The 17,500-nt window shown below is 40.1% G+C and overlaps 1 protein-coding gene across 1 annotated transcript in view; it reads right to left on the bottom strand.

Annotated features, from left to right (window-relative positions):
* Positions 1–11,847: 11,847 nt before the first annotated feature.
* PGS1 (Phosphatidylglycerophosphate synthase 1) overlaps positions 11,848–17,500 on the bottom strand; it is an 11,262-nt gene continuing 5,609 nt past the window's right edge. The window contains exons 4-9 of the mRNA XM_070132139.1: positions 16,916–17,059; positions 16,050–16,177; positions 15,677–15,857; positions 14,646–15,026; positions 13,707–13,932; positions 11,848–12,152 (exon numbers count right to left, since the gene is read on the bottom strand). Coding sequence (XP_069988240.1) covers positions 11,950–12,152; positions 13,707–13,932; positions 14,646–15,026; positions 15,677–15,857; positions 16,050–16,177; positions 16,916–17,059 — 1,263 coding nt within the window. The 3' untranslated portion in view covers positions 11,848–11,949. The remainder of the gene's footprint in view (positions 12,153–13,706; positions 13,933–14,645; positions 15,027–15,676; positions 15,858–16,049; positions 16,178–16,915; positions 17,060–17,500) is intronic.

Below are 17,500 nucleotides of genomic sequence, written 5' to 3'. Positions count from 1 at the left end.
GAAAGAGAGGGAGAGAGGGAAAGAGAGAGGGTGTGGGGGGAGAAAGAAAGAGGGGGAGAATGAGAGAGAAAGAGAGAGAGAGAGGAGGGGGGGAGGGTTGAAGAAAGAGGGGGAAACAGGGGTAGGGGAAGGGAAGAGGGTGAAAATGAGGAAAGGAGAGAGAGAGAGAGAGAGAGAGATAGATAGATAGATAGATAGAGAGAGAGAGAGAGAGAGAGAGAGAGAGAGAGAGAGAGAGAGAGAGAGAGAGAGAGAGAGAGAGAGAGAGAGAGAGAGAGAGAGAGAGAGGACATAGAAAGAAAGGGGGGTGGGGAGTGATGGAAAGAAGAAAGGAGAGATCGAGAAAGAAGGAGGGGAGGAGGCAGGCAGGTAAAGGAAAGTGAAGACGGGCAGGTGCATAAAATAAAGCGAAACAGGTGTCAGGAATCTAGCAGAGAGCCAGTTGGTGTGAGGTCCAATAAGATAGCCAGATGCCTAAGGCCAACCAAAAAGCCAGTTGTCTGAGAACCAAAATGACAGCCAGGTGTCTGAGGCTCCACGAGGAAATTAGGTGGTTTAGGACCGATGTAAAGGTGCCTGAAACCCAAAAGGAAAGTCAGGCGTCTGAATCCCGAAAGAATTGTCAGGCATCTGAAGCTCAGTAGAAGTGGCAGGTCTCTAAAATCCAAAAGAAAATCCAGGCGTCTGAAATCCATTGCAAATGCCAGGTGCCTGAAACCCAAAAGAAAAGCCAGACGTTTGAAACGCAAAGGAAATGTCAAGTTTCTGAAACTCGAAAGAAAATCTGGGTGTTTGAAACCCAAAAGAAATGTCAGGTGTCTAAAACCCAAAAGGAAAGACAGGCGTCTGAATAAAAAAGAAAAAAAGAAAAAGAAAAAAAGCCTTTGAAACCCAAAAGAAATGTGTCTGAAATTATAAAGAAAAAACAGGTGTCTGTTACACCCCCAGGTGTTTGAAACCTCAAAGAAAAGCGGTGTCTGAGAACCAAAAGAAAACCCAGGTGCCTGAAACCTAAAGGAAAAGCCGTGTTAAAAAAAAACTAGGTGTCTGAAACTCGCAAGAAATGCAAGGCTTCTAGAATCCAGGTGTCTGAGAACCAAGAGAAAAGCCAGGTGTATGAGGACCAGGACACAGGTCGATTATCTGAGAAGCAACAAGAAACGGTTGTCTAAACGAATAATAATTAAAAATATATAAATGAAAATAAAAAATACAGGTGGTAAAGTTAGAGCAACAAGCCAGGTTTCCAAAGCACAACGCAAAGACCGTTGTCTGAGACATTTACCTAAGCTCTAGCTTTAAATCCAGGCACCTGAAATCCAGAAATCCAACAGAAATTTATATCTAGTTTAACAAAAGCTAGGTGTCGAAGGTCCAATAAAAAACAGGTGTATTAGATATAATAGAAAAGCCAGGTGTATAACGTCTAAAAGCCAGGTATCGAAGGTCTAATAGAAAGACCAGGTGTCTATGGTTTAACGAAAGCCAAGTGCATAAGGTCCAACATACTTACCCATAATACGCGACTCTTCAACAACAGCATGGTAAGAGACGCCCGGATTCGGAGGGGCAAAGAATCAAACCATCAAACCCAGCCACGGGGATGGCACAAGCCCTGCTCTGCCTCGCGTTTTGATTACATTACAGTGACGGTATATGGTAAGACTTATTAAACTTGAAAATACACCATACACTGCATAAGGACAAAAGCGTATAACCTGTGCCAAATCAAATATACACATCATGAATTGAATTTCCACGCTGGATCCTTCTACGGCCCGGGTTAGCAATGACTGGCGCTGACACTGTCGGCCAGTATCTCTTTGGTAATGGAGGAGGAGAGGTAGAAAATATGCCCGTAGGCAACGGGAGAACAGAAAGAGTAGAAATCGTGAAATAAGAACTGGAATCCTGAATTGAAAGTACACTAAGTATATAAGAAACCAAGAGCATCAGAGGTGCGCTTAAACTGCTTTGCTCTAATGCGGAAGGATAATGTAATCATGAAGAAAGAGCATATAGGAGGTGAAGAAAGTAACTGGCAAAGTGATAGGTGTGAAGCTGAAAAGTGAGGGGGTGAAGATGAACTGCAAGTAGAAAATATGGTAGAAGACAATACCTAACAAAAGCAGAGAAATGATTGGAAAAGACTCCTTCCCCTCCTCCATGCCCAACTCCTTCCTTCCCCTCCTGGCTCCCTCTTCCCTGACCTCCTTCACTTCTCCCCCCTTCAGTCTAAGGAGAGGAAAGTGAAGAGCCACATTTTGGTGTCTTTAAGTAGTTGAGCTGAATACTTATTTCAAGGAGCACTGGGTGATGTATAAGAATGGGAAAAAATAACATGTGGAGTATCTACCACATGCAGAAGATGCAACTTAAAGGGGAAAACCACTTAAGATGGTGGGAAACTTTGGTCGTGGAATCTGAACGCGATTATTGTGTGAAATTCAGGAGGTGAAATGAATGGGGAGTTGCGCTTGGTAGGTGCCGAACGACTGAGCAGTTCCTGCAAGAGTGTTTGGGAGACAGCTAGGAGAGTACTTGGAGTGATTTCCAGAAGGAGGAACGAAGACTAGGAGATTTGATGGTGGAATGAGTAAGACTAGTATAATTCAACGGGGAAGAGGTCGTCAAAAACAGATTGGCGAAAGAAGAAAAGCAGTTGATAGGAGTACAAGGATTTACAGCATAAAAAAGTGTCGATGGCTAAGAAAAAGGATTACGGCGACACTAAGGTTTGTTCCAGAGTATGGCATTTTAGATAAGAAACAGATACAGATTAACTTCTTATCCTAGTTGTTCTTACATAACACAACAGAAGTTTTGTTTAAAGTAATGTTTTGGTCCTGAAAGTATAAGATAGATGATGCTTAAGGAGTGAAGATGTGTAAAATTACCAAATTTTAAGAATTAGGGTAATAGGCAGAGCTAAAGTAGCTATAAAGCCACAAAAGTGATCAACCACTGCTTGAAGTTATGAGAAAGAGTAGCATTTAGATGATGTTCCTCTGTGATTTGTATTTTCATTATCAGTTTATTTATGTTTATTTGAGTTGAGGTTACGATGTGCGTTTTGATGAATTCATTCAATATCTTCCCGTGACCGCTAGCTTCGAGGTTACCCTTGAGCAAAGTGTAGTACCTGTTTGCGTTCTTTGCAAGGCCAAATCGTCTGTGAATACCACTGAAAAATTATATTTTTTAGAAATATTATCTATGACAGGATTATAAAAAAAAAATAAATAAAAAAAATAAATGCAGGCGTTTCTGAGTTTTAGTTCACTTATATGCATACTGCTGTACACTCTGAAATGAGTGAAATAATTAATATCCAATTCAAATTCCTGGAGGTCGTAATAACAGGTATGTGACAAGAGTCTGTAATGGGCAGGAGGGTGAATCAGGCTCCTCCTCCTACAGGTTGCTGCTCTGCGCCCGGCAGCGAGGCGACGCCTGCTTTGGAGAGACATGGACGGCTTCGGTTTGCTGGTTGTTGCCCTCAAGATAATCAAGAAGAACCAAGTATTACTAGAATTGTTCAGCAAGTTCACTAATTGCAGAATTTTCTGTCAATTTGCATTGCATAGTGTTGGACATCTTTTACAGAGCTAGAGTTGGAAATTATACCAATTCTCATTCCAGAAGAAAAATATCAATGTATTATTCAGGTTTTCTGTTTATCATTCTATCTCACTGTCAATGGGAAGGTGCAATCTACAAACTACTCACCATCTTGCAAGTGACTGGATGGCCATTTTTTTTTTTTTTTTATATATATGACTAAACTTTATATTAACATATTTTCATTGTGACATATCCTTTGCAACAATGATATGTCACCTATGCATATCCTAAGGCGTTGTTCGGTTGTCCACAGATAAGCTTAGAGACTAAAGTAAGGTCAGTGGGTAGTCTGTCCAAGTCCTTGGTTGGCGCCCGTGTACAGGTTGCTGCGTCCTTGAAAGCGGCAGCTACATCACTCTCTGGGTAATGACACAGGTTGCCAAACATGCCCGCATCCACCAAGCTAGAAAGTGGGTGGACACTTCTCTGTCGGACGATTCTGCTAGGTCTTCTGCAGTGCTGAATGTGGAAACACAGACTGTCATCTGCTTGTGGCAGCAGGCCCAATCCGCCTCTATGCTAATCACCCAAATTCTAACAAGTGATACTCATGCAGAGTTGCCGCGCAATCCACAGCATTTTGAAAGGCACTGCCAAAAAGCCGTCACGAGGCAAGCGTTACTTCCTGCTTTCACGTATCTTCACTCTTTGGCAAATTGGCAAGAGAGGAGAGGTCAACCAGCAAACCTTTATCTGCTGACACATCAGACTGTGGCTGCCTCTGGTTCATCAACCTAGTGACAGCATTCTATACATTGCCAGCTCCACGCTAAACCCCTTCACATATCTGGCCATCAACTTGCTCTTTTTTAACTGTCTTTATGAACGTCAATGAAACCATCGCTGATTCTGACTCGAAAGCCCTCTGCCATATCCTGCAGATCCATTAGGAAGATCACGTGACAAATGATTAGGATATGATTTATCTCCTTTTCAGGCCTATCATCGCTGGCATATCATGTGACCTGTTGTAGATATCTCAGTAGTTTGAGCCGCATGTACTAGCTCGACAAGGCGCTCGCTGTTGTCATTCCTGATGCCGTGTCTGTGTGCTTGTAATGAATTAAGGCAATCAGTGCTTTCCTGTCCAATGTCAGCATCCAATACGAAGACCGGAGTCCTCTGTAGAACACTGGACAGTGAGTCACTTAGTATAACACGGAATTATTATTATCCTTTTCCTTGGGGTATGAAATATCAGTTGCAGCACATGCTACCACTAAAGTCAGATATCTGGATGTTTGACGGAATCTTGCCAGGTCAGTAAGGGGCCATTCATTGTTTTCATCATTTTCAAGTCTTCAAAGAGTACTCTTTTTTCCTGACCCCCCCCCCCCCCACTGAAAGAGTACATGCTTAAATGGAAAAAAATGATGACCTTGCGACAGGGAGTCTACTAAATTTCATCTATGATATAGTGGATAAAAGATGATAGAATACAACATTTGTTTTGATTTTGTCTTCTATCATGGATAAAAAAAAAAAAGAATTTTGGGTAAAACACAAAACATTCAAAGTTCTACAGATTGATAGTTTTCAACATTATACTGGCAGCTATCCTCTTCCTGTCTCTTCCAGATGCATTATCCACAAAGGATGACCAAACTCTTAAGTATGTTGCCGTGGGGTTGTCTTTATAATATACAGACAGCATGCTTAAGAGCACAACAATGATTAATGTAAGTCCAATAAAAAATTAAACAATCTTGAATAGTCTTCATCAAAGATAAAAATAATACGTTAAGTACAACTATGATTATTGGCTAGTCCTATTCTATGTTGTCCCCAACTACATAAACACAAAGGCCTGATTCATGACTATACAGAGTCTTCAGAAGTCCCACAGAATATAGAATCAGAACACTGAATTCATGACAATAGCAAATCTTCGGAAGTTCCACAGAACACAGAATTAGTCATTTTCATCTTTTCAACTTGTGACCTGTCTCTTCTTGATACCTCTGGAACGGGTAACTGGTCTTGAAATTGTGTTCACATAGTCTGCACACATCGACACCATTACGTTTTTTAGGGCCACTCTCCTGGGGAGTTTTGTTGAACTCTTTTTTATCACCATGAACCTGGAGGATATGTGGTGGTTCTCATCATCATTTTTATTACTTTTTAGAAAGCGTAGACGTGGGATTATCCCCCCCCCCCCAGCGTGCGCTTAGTACGCTCGTGAAAATGATGATAAAAGATGACCCCGAAAGCTTTTGTTGGGGTGGTGTTGATGGCGTGCCGTACTTGTAGTCGTTGGCCCTCAAATTACTAGAATGAAGGTGTAATCATTGACTTTCGAAGTTCCACATTACTCATTTCTTTGGGAAGTGCGTTTGGTCATTTGAAACTAGTTTCGAGTGGTACATCTAATGTTTAATCCTGGTTAAATATGAACTAAGGGCCACTTTAATGGCGTCTGACGGACCCTTTGCAGCAGGGAAATTGGCTGGGATGTATGAAATTTTGACACGGATCCCGTGTGGTACCTCAGATGTTTAACCCAAGTCAAATAGAACAGCTCTTTAAGGGTGTCCGGTGGCCCCTTAAGCTTTAGTAAAAGAGACTGTCTGGCATAGGTCATTTGGTAAAATGCGACGTACCCTTTCACCTTCAACTGGTTCCAGATGGTACCTCGTATGTTTAACCTAGCGCATTTTGGATCCCTTTGTAAGGGCTCCAGGGGCCACAAGCAAGAGAGGGTCCCTGGCAGACATACATATCTGCATATGGTACCTCGTTCGTTTAACCAAACAGCTCTGGGCTGCCGGTTTAGCTTGTCTGAGTTCATAGGTCAAGGTCGAGCTAGGTCTGCGTTCCAAAAAAGTTATTTTGTTACACTTTCCGTAGCGGCAGTGGGGCAAGGTTTTTTCTATATACATTTCACCAGTATCTTGCTTCTCAACTGTTAATGAACGTTCATCGTTATTCTTTAAAATAAATGTCTTACTATCAATAGTTTTCTTGGTCTCGGAGTGGAGGTTTCTGAAATTTCTGAAATTTAGAGGGTGAGGCTACAAGTTTGATCATTCAGATAAATATTCCCCACAACAAAGAAAGAGCATTACAGTTACACTATTTTTGTGAGTATTTACAAAGAAGTATAATAGAAAGTCAGGAGCTGAATCATGTGTTTGTGGTTAAAAAAGAAGAGTTGTAGTCAGGAATTCGGGGGTAGTCGAGAGGCACAACCGGTAGCACAGGAAGTGTATGGGGACAGCCAGACACCGATGCAGTACGTAGGAAGAATTATGAATAAGTTCAAGTTGGGGGTTAAAGGTGGGTCGCATCAAGGGTCGGCTTTGATGCCGGTCTTGCTTGTATCATTGAGCGGCAGGCAGTGTATCCCCACTACAAGAGTTATGGGGAAAGTTATGATTCAGATGATTAAGTAATGAATGAGCTTCCTATTGTTATGCTAGTTTTTGTTGGTAAATTTCCGTTATAATCGATGTCTCCCCCCCCCCATCCCATACCCACAATGTTGACCCCAATAGCAGGGGAGGATATGAATGGTAGCAGGGAAACTACGGGGTAAATTACGAATATAGAGAGTTGGTAAATATATAGTCAAATGAAGGAGGCATATAGTGATTGATGCTGTGAATACCCCGCAATTCCCCTGGTACCTTTCATGCCCTCCCCTGCTGTCGATGCCAAAATTGTTGCTATGGTTGAGGGGGGGGGGGGCGCGGTATGATTTGAATATATTTGGATAGTAGAGAGTGAGAGGAATCAATAGAAAGCAAAATTGTCATAACTGGTTTTGTGAAGGCATTCCGAAAAAAAAAAAATTCCTTTTTGTTTTGGCATCAGCATTCCCCCTGTAGCCCCAACAAAACAGCAACAGACGGGTTTTAATCTCAGAGACCGTCAAAAATACAGTCCCCCTACAAATTAGGAAGTCTCCTGATCTGCGTAGGGATCCCCAGATAGATAAGACTAGTGTGACCGCTATTTAGCTATTGTAATTTCATTGCTATTATTATCATTTTGTTATCATTATTTTCTATCAGCATTTTAGTTATCATTATCCTCATTGTCATTTTTATTATTGTCACTACCTATATTATAAGTCTGCTAGTGTTCAGTCTGTTCATTCACACATTCTTCATTCATCATTATATGAGGCAAGTACTCACTTCACTGAAGTAGTCAGACCATCAGTTCATGTACACTTGTTATTTACACATATGTGCCAGAGTGGAGGTTAAGAAGGAAGGTATGAGGGGAAGAGGAAGGGAAGGGAGAGAGGAAATGGGATTTAAAGAAGGGAGGGAGAGAAAGAGAGGGGAAGGGGCTTAGACAGGAAATGGGGGTACGGGATTACAAAGAAAAGGGAATGGGGAAGGGGAATCGAAGGGGACTTATAGAGGAAAGGGAGAGGGGCTCAGGGAGAAGTGAGGGATGGAAGAAAGGAGGGAAGGGAATTAACGTAGTGAAGATGGGAGGGTTGAGGAGAAACAGGAGGGAGTTGGGAGGGGGCAGTTGTAGGACTTGCATGGGAAGGAAGGAGTGACTATAGAGGAGATTTAGAAGTGAGAGGAGGTAGCAGAACAGGAAAGGAAAAGTTAAGGAGAGAGGGGGAAATGGGAGAGAGGGGGTGAGATGGAAGGGTGAAAGGGGGAGAAAGTAAGAGAGTAGAGGAAAACTAAAGGAAAAGGGAAAGAGAGGGAAGGGATGAGGAGGGATAATGTGTGACCTAGTGATTCTAACATCACTTTCACTCTGGAAATAGCTAATTCCAGTAAGACTGATAATCAACACGAGTCAAGGTCGAACATATGATTAAGTGGGTTTGTTTCTTACTGGACCAGATATTTTGCGCAAATAGTCCACGAACAGCGGACACTGATAAGTAAACGAGGTAATTAAACTGTGACAAAGAAAATAGTGTATAGATGTTATTGTATATTGTTGTATAATTTTTTGCATACGAAATAAAGGCCCAGCGAGGATCCACACCACACCGCGTCTGTCCTCAGGCTGTTTCAGAATCAGCAACATATGAGGAAAAGCACATTAACGCCATCCAGCCACAAATGCGCACACACACACGCTCACAAAATGCTAATTTGCCACCCACATATAACCCTCTCCCTCAGAATTTCCTATGTATACTTTTGGGCGCAAACATACGAGCTCCCTCATGACAAGCTGCCATGAGGGTTGCTATGACAGAGACAACCTGGTGGGCAGGATTATCCTGTGGGGAAGCGAGCCAGATGGCCATATACCCTGAGTTGGCGATCACAGATTGTGCAAATAATTGAATCAGCTATGTGTCCTGTCAATTGTACTATTACAAAAGGCATCGAGTGGTAAAGTGCTGGCTTTGCAATCGCATGGTTCTGGATTCGCGCACGGCTGCCCTTCTCAGTAAACTCAGCTATGAATGAGCACTGGCATGCTGATGTTAGCATGGGATCACAGTCGGGGCAGAAAGGAACTGGCCACTCTACCACATCATCCCCCGGCTTAGTAAGCATGTTTCACTACTATGTCCTCTAAGTCCACAAGGGTATGGGACCATCTTTGACTATTGACCGTAGAGTAAAACCGGCATTATCACGGCCTTGAAAACACATAGCTTGGTCCTTCTACACAGGTACCGGCATCTCCAAATATTTTTGACAAGAAAGTTCATGACTCCTGCTGCCAGGACAATCCGTCTACTGTTATGAACTATACTACCAAGGTATGTAAAGCTCTCTGTCACTTCCTAGTCCTCGCCGCAAGCATATACCGCCCGTATAAGTTCTCCTATCAAGTCCCCAAAGTTGTGGATCTTGGTCTTGGTCCAAGAGACCTCTAGACCCAGAGGGTTCGTTTTACTGCTAAATGAATCTAGAGCCACCACTAGGGACTCTGAATAGCAACATCGTCAGCAAAGTCAAGGTCAGTAGCCTTGATATTGCCCAGAGTTGCTTCACAATGACTTGGGACAGTAGCTCTGCCCAGTATCCAATACATGCAAGTTGAAAAGAGTTGGTGCAAGGACAGCCTTACCTCACTTCTGAACTAACAGAAAAGAAGCTTGACAGGCCTCCAGCACACTTTACACTTTACTGGTTCACCACCAGTATACAGGGATATTATTAGGCCAATAACCCCTGTCGAAATTCCTCTCAATCTCAGGATCTCCCAGAATGATTCCCGATGCACCGTATTAAACGCCTTCATGAGATCTATGTAAGCTGCAAGCATCCCACGACCGAACTCACGTCGGCACTCTACAATGACTCGGAGCGCTAGGATACGGTCCAATGTGGAGTTACCAGGAGTGAATCCAGATTGCCCCAGCCTCTGGTGCCTCAGCAGATGGTCTCCGATACATCTCAGAATGATGTGAACAAGAACCTTGCCTGGTATAATGAGCAATATGATGCCTCGGTGATTGCTGCAGTCCCAACGATCCCCTTTCCCCTTCCAGCCAGGACAGGATGCAACCGCCGCGCCATTGGTTCAGCACCAGCCTTTAATAGGTCGGCTGGGATGTCGTAGATACCCGCTGCTTTACCACTATTCAGCTTGGAGACCGCTCCCTTAACTTCTGTTAGGAAAGGTAGATCCTCAATGATGGGTGGGTTCGGCAACGGAATCTTGACATCCAAAGTAACTGTTGGTGGATCAACCTGGTACACCTGTTCAAAGTACTCAGCCCAATGCTTTCACACAGTAACAGGATCTGAGATGATCTGGTCACTTACTGAGCTGACTGCAGTCACCTGTGAAGAGGGCTTGGAGTTTGTAGGACGAAGGTCATTTACTAAAAAATGGCCTTCAACCTCCTCTGCAAGACTCCTAATAAACTGTTCCTTGTCCCTTCTCGGCAGTGACTGAGTCCTGTGCAACTATGTCTTCCAGTATCTCCAACAAGTTAAAATTCTCTTGCTTTTGAGCGTTCACCAATCGATATTTGTGCTGCATCAAGTGTTTCACACTTGAGTGTCCCATAGAAGTACGGGTCCGTTAGGTTTTCAAACATTGTGAAACAACTATAAATTGCCTCTGGAAACCCCCGGGCAAAACCCCCCCCTCCCTCAACCTTTCCAGATGAAATACCCTAGGGTGGTCATTGGCCTAATGGGAAGTTTTGAAGTGGACTCGGAGGATAGCCACAACTAATCTACAGTCAGTACCACAGAACTTGGCACTCCTAAACACCCTGCATTTCTGGAGGATCCTCTGAGTGATAATGAGGATGCGGTTGATCTCCTTGGCTACATTACCCACATCGCTGTACCACGTCCAGTGATGTTGGTCAGAGCGCTGGTACCAAGAGCCAGAAATCCCCAGTAAAGTCCCGGAAAAGGAGGCTATTCTCGTTGCTGGTACCAGTTCCTAAACCATGGAGGACCAACAGACATCTCATAGCTAGGTTACTGAAGTGACCCAGAACAATATGAATATCATGCCGAGGGCAACTGTCTGACACAGATCTCTTTCATGTCAAGTACACAAACATCAGTAGGAGCATACACAGCAACAAGAGACATGAAGCCAAAAGCAACGTTCAGTCTCAATACCATTAAACGCTCATTGACTGGAGTAACCTCAACTAACGAGGGCTGAAGTCTGCTGGAGACGGCTATGGTTACTCCCTGGAGATGGTGACGTTGTTGCAGCCCAACTGGTAATAGGTGTAGCCACCCACACTAATCGTGTCACTGCCAGGTCTTCTCACCACTGAGCAGCCACCTCAACTCTCAGCCGCTTCAGTTCCCTTAAAAGTAATGGCAACCAATCATCCTGTCGTAAAGAATGAATGTTTCAAGCCCCACCCTGACTACCCGCCTGAGGTTAAGCCTCAGGCAGTCACTCTGGATGGACGACATCACTGCCGATGATGCCCTATAAAGTAAGGGATGACTGGCTGCAGGTCACTAAAGCTTCACGGCAGGTTGGCGGTCACCGGGACATGGATGGGATGGGTAACCCTGGCTCCAATTCTGAGTCCCAGTGGTCGCCAACCCAGAGGGACCCAAAGCCTGGGGGTGAAGGACTGGCAAGGCCATGGCATTTTCTGCATACAATTCAAACACAGCTTCCCTCAAATATGTATTCCTTCCAATGATTGCTTATTACAGAATTTCATATTTTTATTGTACAAATAACACTGATCTCGAAGTTAATGGCAGCTACCCTTTTGCATGCTATATTACTTTCACTATCATAGTATTAGGTTTTACTTAAGGTGATATTGGCTTAATTGAAAGAACCTTCTTTTTTCTATTTATTTGCCATAGAATATAATAAACTTTACAACAACAACTTTTTACAGAAGTCTATGACCAACAAAGCACCTCTATATACAAACATCTTTCAAAAGAAGACTTTTATAATAGGCATCACACATCGTACCCAAAATGGCACCCATCTATCTGGCTGGCCAAAGGTTTTATCAGTTACTTGATCTGATAAATTATATAATCTTTCTTGTTCCTGATGCAAGGACTTTTGAAGGTCCTCATTAGCTGTTATCAACACTATCTGGCTCTCAAGGTCTCTGTTGACAGAGCGCCAACCTGTAGATAAGAAAAACGGTTTGATGTCATAGAGGTGGATTTTATGGGACTCTGCAACCATAAAAAAAAAACATAAAACTATATTTGAATTCATATCGGGCAATTTTAAACTGTAACAAATAAAGAAATAAAGGCCTTTTGTAGGGAAGATAATATCATTATTTTCCTTCATTCAAACTTCAGTGCTCTTCTTGTTTCACAACCAAAAACTTAACTAAATATGATATGACCAAAATCAAAAACCTTAAATATCAAAATAATCTCTACACATTCAGGCCCCTACTTGATAAATTATCACTAGATGATTCATACTATGCAACTCATCACACAACAGGGTTTACATTGCAAAATCTCTCTCTACTCTAAGTCAAATGGAAGCCTGAAAATAAATATGATGGAAAGTAATAAAATTTCTTGAATGTGAGTTTATACACAAGACATAGTACTAGTAATGCATTATCATCTAAACATAAATGTAATATAACAACATCCTTATTGATGACAAGTTATCAGTTTTTCATTGCAAATGCAGCTGCAGATAAATACACTCTATGGAAATATGCTTTATTATACAAAACAAGAGCTTTGCCCTTTAACCCTTTACTGGGCACACATTTTAAATACCTCATATATATATATATATACATGCATTTAAGTGATCATATATGGTCACTTGCCTGATAAAGGGTTAACCTAGCAAATGTGCCATTTCTGAACAGCTCCTGGATGTGCAATAAATGGCAAATATAAACTTTCTTGAAAAAGTTTATTTGTATAATACGCAAGTGATACAAGTACAGCACTGGAATGTGATCATCTAGCATCGCAGAAGGCTGCAAAATCACTGGGGGGTGGGGCTGTAATGGGGGAAGCTGTGAGGGTAATTGGAAGGGTGTCCAGAGAAGGAAGGGAGATGCATTGAGAGGAGGAGGATGTTGCCTGGCTTGGTGGGAATTTTTTTATTTGCAGCTCAGAGCATCTCTCATATTAAGAGGTCAGACTCAGTTGCTCAAGAAATATAAGATGTATGGCACAGTTTACTAGGTACTATAGAAAGAAAAAAGGAAAAAAAATCTGGCCTGTTTTTCTAATGATGGTAATTCCAAAAAATGCTATATTTCATATAAAAAATCCAAGGATGTGCAGTCACCTACCTGCAATATTTATACAGTATTTAGAGATTGCTTCTGTATGTTCTGTGAGTAATTTGAAATGCCACCTTTTTTTATAATTTGCAGTTTTGATTATGAGGTATTCTTTTATATCTAAATAAGATGTAAAGAGCCAAAGGACAAATGTGTTCTTTATTATTTTTTTCCCTCATATTAAAAAAAAATCACTGTTGACCAGTAGAAACATCAAAAGGCAATATATATATCTATTTTATTCTAATTTTAAGATTCAATCAGCAATTGTGTGTAAAAGGATATGTATGCCAGGATTGTTCTCTATGAGAATCTTCTTCCTAACACACTGCTTAACATGTAGAAAAAGGAAGAAGAGAAAAAATGCAAAAAAGAATAGATTATTTTTTGAGTTTAAGCCATTACTCACCAAAGTTTGGAGACCCAATCATTGTCAGAAGTGGCAGGGGCTTATTTGCTTGATAATACCAAAGGCCCTTGACATGAAATGTCCAGCCTGGCTGTTTATATTCACACAAGAAGATTCTGTCATTTTGTCTTTCTTGACATAATCTCTTGTAAAATCCTTTCGCTAACTGAGTGTACCCTGCTGGGATTGCCCCTGCAAAGCCACGTGCTCCCAAAAATCCATTGGCCTGATAAACAAAGAAAAGTCTCAACATTGATATTTCCCTCATCACAAATAATTCTAAAAATGGAAAAGTTTACACCAAAAATGATCAAATGACTATCCTTAATCATGTTCCCTCCTGATAAAGCACATGCCATGTCCACTGTGATCTTTATTTAATAGCAGATAGTTCCACATAATCAATTATATATAGTCCTACCTACTCAACTGTTTACCCTTTCCCTTAATTTTTGGAAAAGTTTTTATTTATTGAAATTAACATTATAGTATTCATAAAGTTAATAATAATCCTAACAGTAGCCTATAGATATGAATAAATAACATTGATATTTTTCTAGAAAACTCAAAGAATTGGGAAATCAGGTGAGGTAAAAAATGTCTACTTGAAGAATGGTAAAACACTACTGTGTTGATACTGTAGTATAAAAAACCCACAAACTGGATTTATTGAAAATCCTCCTGGATTTCATCTTCAAGTTTGAAGATGGATTTCAAAACTGTTGTCTCAATTTTAATATATCTAGTTTGCGAATTGTGGGTTTTTCTACCATAGGTCTACTTATCAAACCCTGTGTAACACAATTCATAAAAAAACAGTGGATATTATATGCTCCTGGCAGTAATGGGTTAAAGAATAAAAAAGACCTCTAAATTAGTATACAGAGTAGTTTTTTTAAATATTTCTTAGTATTTTACATTCTGAGAAATAAAAGATACCTTTGGATGAGCCATGAGGATACCATAGGTTGCTCTCGAGTGGTATAGGATGCATTTCATGTATTCTTTTGTCAAGTTGAAGTATCCAGATGCTAGCTGTATTCTTGCACCCTCTTCAGCCTGGGTCAAGAGTTTGTTTGTAATAATACTATCATTTGTGATGCCAAATGGTCCCATTTGTAAGGTAGGAAAGATCAGAGTGTCAGGCATATTCCTAAACTCAATCTCTCCATTTGAGTCATCCCCTCTCTTGTCTGAGGGTAAATGGTGATGATGACCTTGGCTGACGTTCTGTAACCTCAAAACATTTTTTTCACATTCCTTTCTCCAAAGATGCTCCACTGCTTCTCTCATTGCACTGCAGTACTTCTTGTAATTACCCTGATCAATCATATAAAAGAAAAGTAAATACACTAATAGCCACAATAAACGAAAAGCCATTAAGCTATTGTATAGGCAAGGTTTTGAAAAAATAAACTGAAGGAAGTACTCAGCAATGTTTTTTTCTCTTACAGCTGTGAATCATCATCTAATAACGTTACTGTTGTATGGAAAAAAATGTCATAAAATTTCTTTTGCATAATAGAATGTCTCAATGTCGGTACATCACATAAATCTGATGTTATCTGGGTTTTCAGTTACTTTTCCCCAATCATTCCTAAATTCTTCACATTTTTATAAAATCTAGTCATGAAAAAAGCTATTTCTAAAAACAATAAATCCTAAAAAGTATAAAAAATAGGAATGATTTCCTATTTTCATGACTTTCAAAGGGAGCACTTTCTGTATGGGTACTTAGTTTTACTTCTTTCCCAATCTGAATTGTTTTTACAAGTCTTACTCATTAATTGATTTTTTTAACCAAAAGTGCTGAATACCTGTTAAGATCAAAAACTGTTTGCGGATGTTAACAACTTGAAGTCCTGGACTAGTGTTATTACTCTTTTGCTAAGCACAGAAACCTTATACTATTTTTTACACTTATTAGAGACACCCTACACAAATACTGACTCTTCTGAAAGACTACATACCAAGAATGGGTGTACAGTTGATTCCTGAGGCATTGCTATTGTGTTGTCTTTATGTAGAAGGAAAGAGAACTTGCTAACTGTTTCTATAAGACAATGGTAGAAGTTAGCCAAAGCTGGGCAATTTTCGAACACAAAATAACGATCCTGGCGATTTGTGAAGTAGTCGTTGCTCAGGTTAGCTCTGAAAATAGGTAATTTATTTTCTACTGATGCTATAATATGAAAAATGCAAAAAACAACCAATTTACTTCCCCTCTCTATATACAAATAAATGCACATATATGTCCTACACCCTAAAAGTGGAATACAGTACATGCATTACATAAACCCTTAAGAATGTGTAAAACCAAATACATCTAGCTGTATTTCTCACCCAGAGATGACCAAAGTGTCATCAAAAACATAGAGCTTCATGTGCTGCAGGCCGATTACTTCATTCCAGCGCTGAGGGATGAGGCTTTTCAAGATACCACGGAGGTCAGGTGTATGGTATAAAGACACCTACAAAAGATAAACTTTTTTAATTCACAATTATTTTTTGTTTATTTTATCTACATATAGGTGGCTTCATAAGTGCTTAGTCGCCAAGGAATCAATTACTAGGCCTACCTGGCCTCATCTACTTATCCTATTCCTTTTTATTTATTATTATTATTTTTTTTAAAGAAAATTTATTATCTTTATTAATGTTATTATTACTATTACTAACATCACTATTATTATTAAAATGTTATTAACAGTATATATTACTACTATTAAAACTGAAACAGGTGAGGGCAGACCTAGCACGTGATAAAGCACTTAAGGAATTAATAAACTAAAATCACAGTGGACTAGGCATACATATATAAGCCCTTCTAGTGTCACAGTTACTTGAAAAGTTTAAATAATAGTACCCATGAATAAATTTTGATTAAAAAATCACACACACACAGATACATATATAGATAATTACTTATATTTAAATAAAAATGAAACACCCTCATGTACACATCTGAGGTGCTGTCAACATAATGTAACACTGGAGACTTAACCCAAGATACATATCTTTAGATCTTAATACAAAATGACACTATCTTAATTAGTTTAGATCCAGATTCTCAAAAGTACACATGTTACAGCATAAATAATGACACTTCCTCCCAACACAGTTACTCACACATACAAGGATATGCATGTATAGTAATAACAAATAAATCATAATTTGAGAAACATTATACCATGTGCTCATAAACGCACAGAACATGAACTTGGATGTCTGGTAATAAGAGGCTGCAACATGCTGCGTGAGTTGTACTCTCCCCGTGAACCTCTGGTGAAGTCCAGGAGCCATTTTACCTGAAGACTTTTACACTCATCAGCTCTCTTCACCATAGTGGATACCTGTAATAGTCATAAACTTGTGTTACACTACACACTGAGTAACAGAACTATAAGTATGTTATACTTTTATCTTTGGGCAAGATAATTTCCAATTGCAAAAAAGCTATACTAAATCTCCCATTTATTGCCGGATATTTATAATGGTAATCATAAACAAAAATTCAAATTGAACTAAAACAAGTAACTGTGAATACTAAAAGTGACACTTTTATGGCTTTGACCAAGAATTATAAAATCATTGTAAATTAAGTATTTCTGTTTACACATTAAGAATCTTTACGATGGATTTACCTTAAAAAAGCCAGATATTCGAATACCCATATCAACACAATTGCAACACAGGAAATGCTCACTAATTAATTAATAATAATTTTCAAAATGGACTTCTTTCTCATAATCACACTAGATGTGTTCTATGTAAATTTACTTGAAACTTAATGT

The sequence above is a fragment of the Penaeus vannamei genome, chromosome 2, assembly GCF_042767895.1.
Source record: "Penaeus vannamei isolate JL-2024 chromosome 2, ASM4276789v1, whole genome shotgun sequence".
In the NCBI taxonomy this organism is placed as follows: domain Eukaryota; kingdom Metazoa; phylum Arthropoda; class Malacostraca; order Decapoda; family Penaeidae; genus Penaeus; species Penaeus vannamei.
This window is presented reverse-complemented; position numbering and strand designations above follow the sequence as displayed.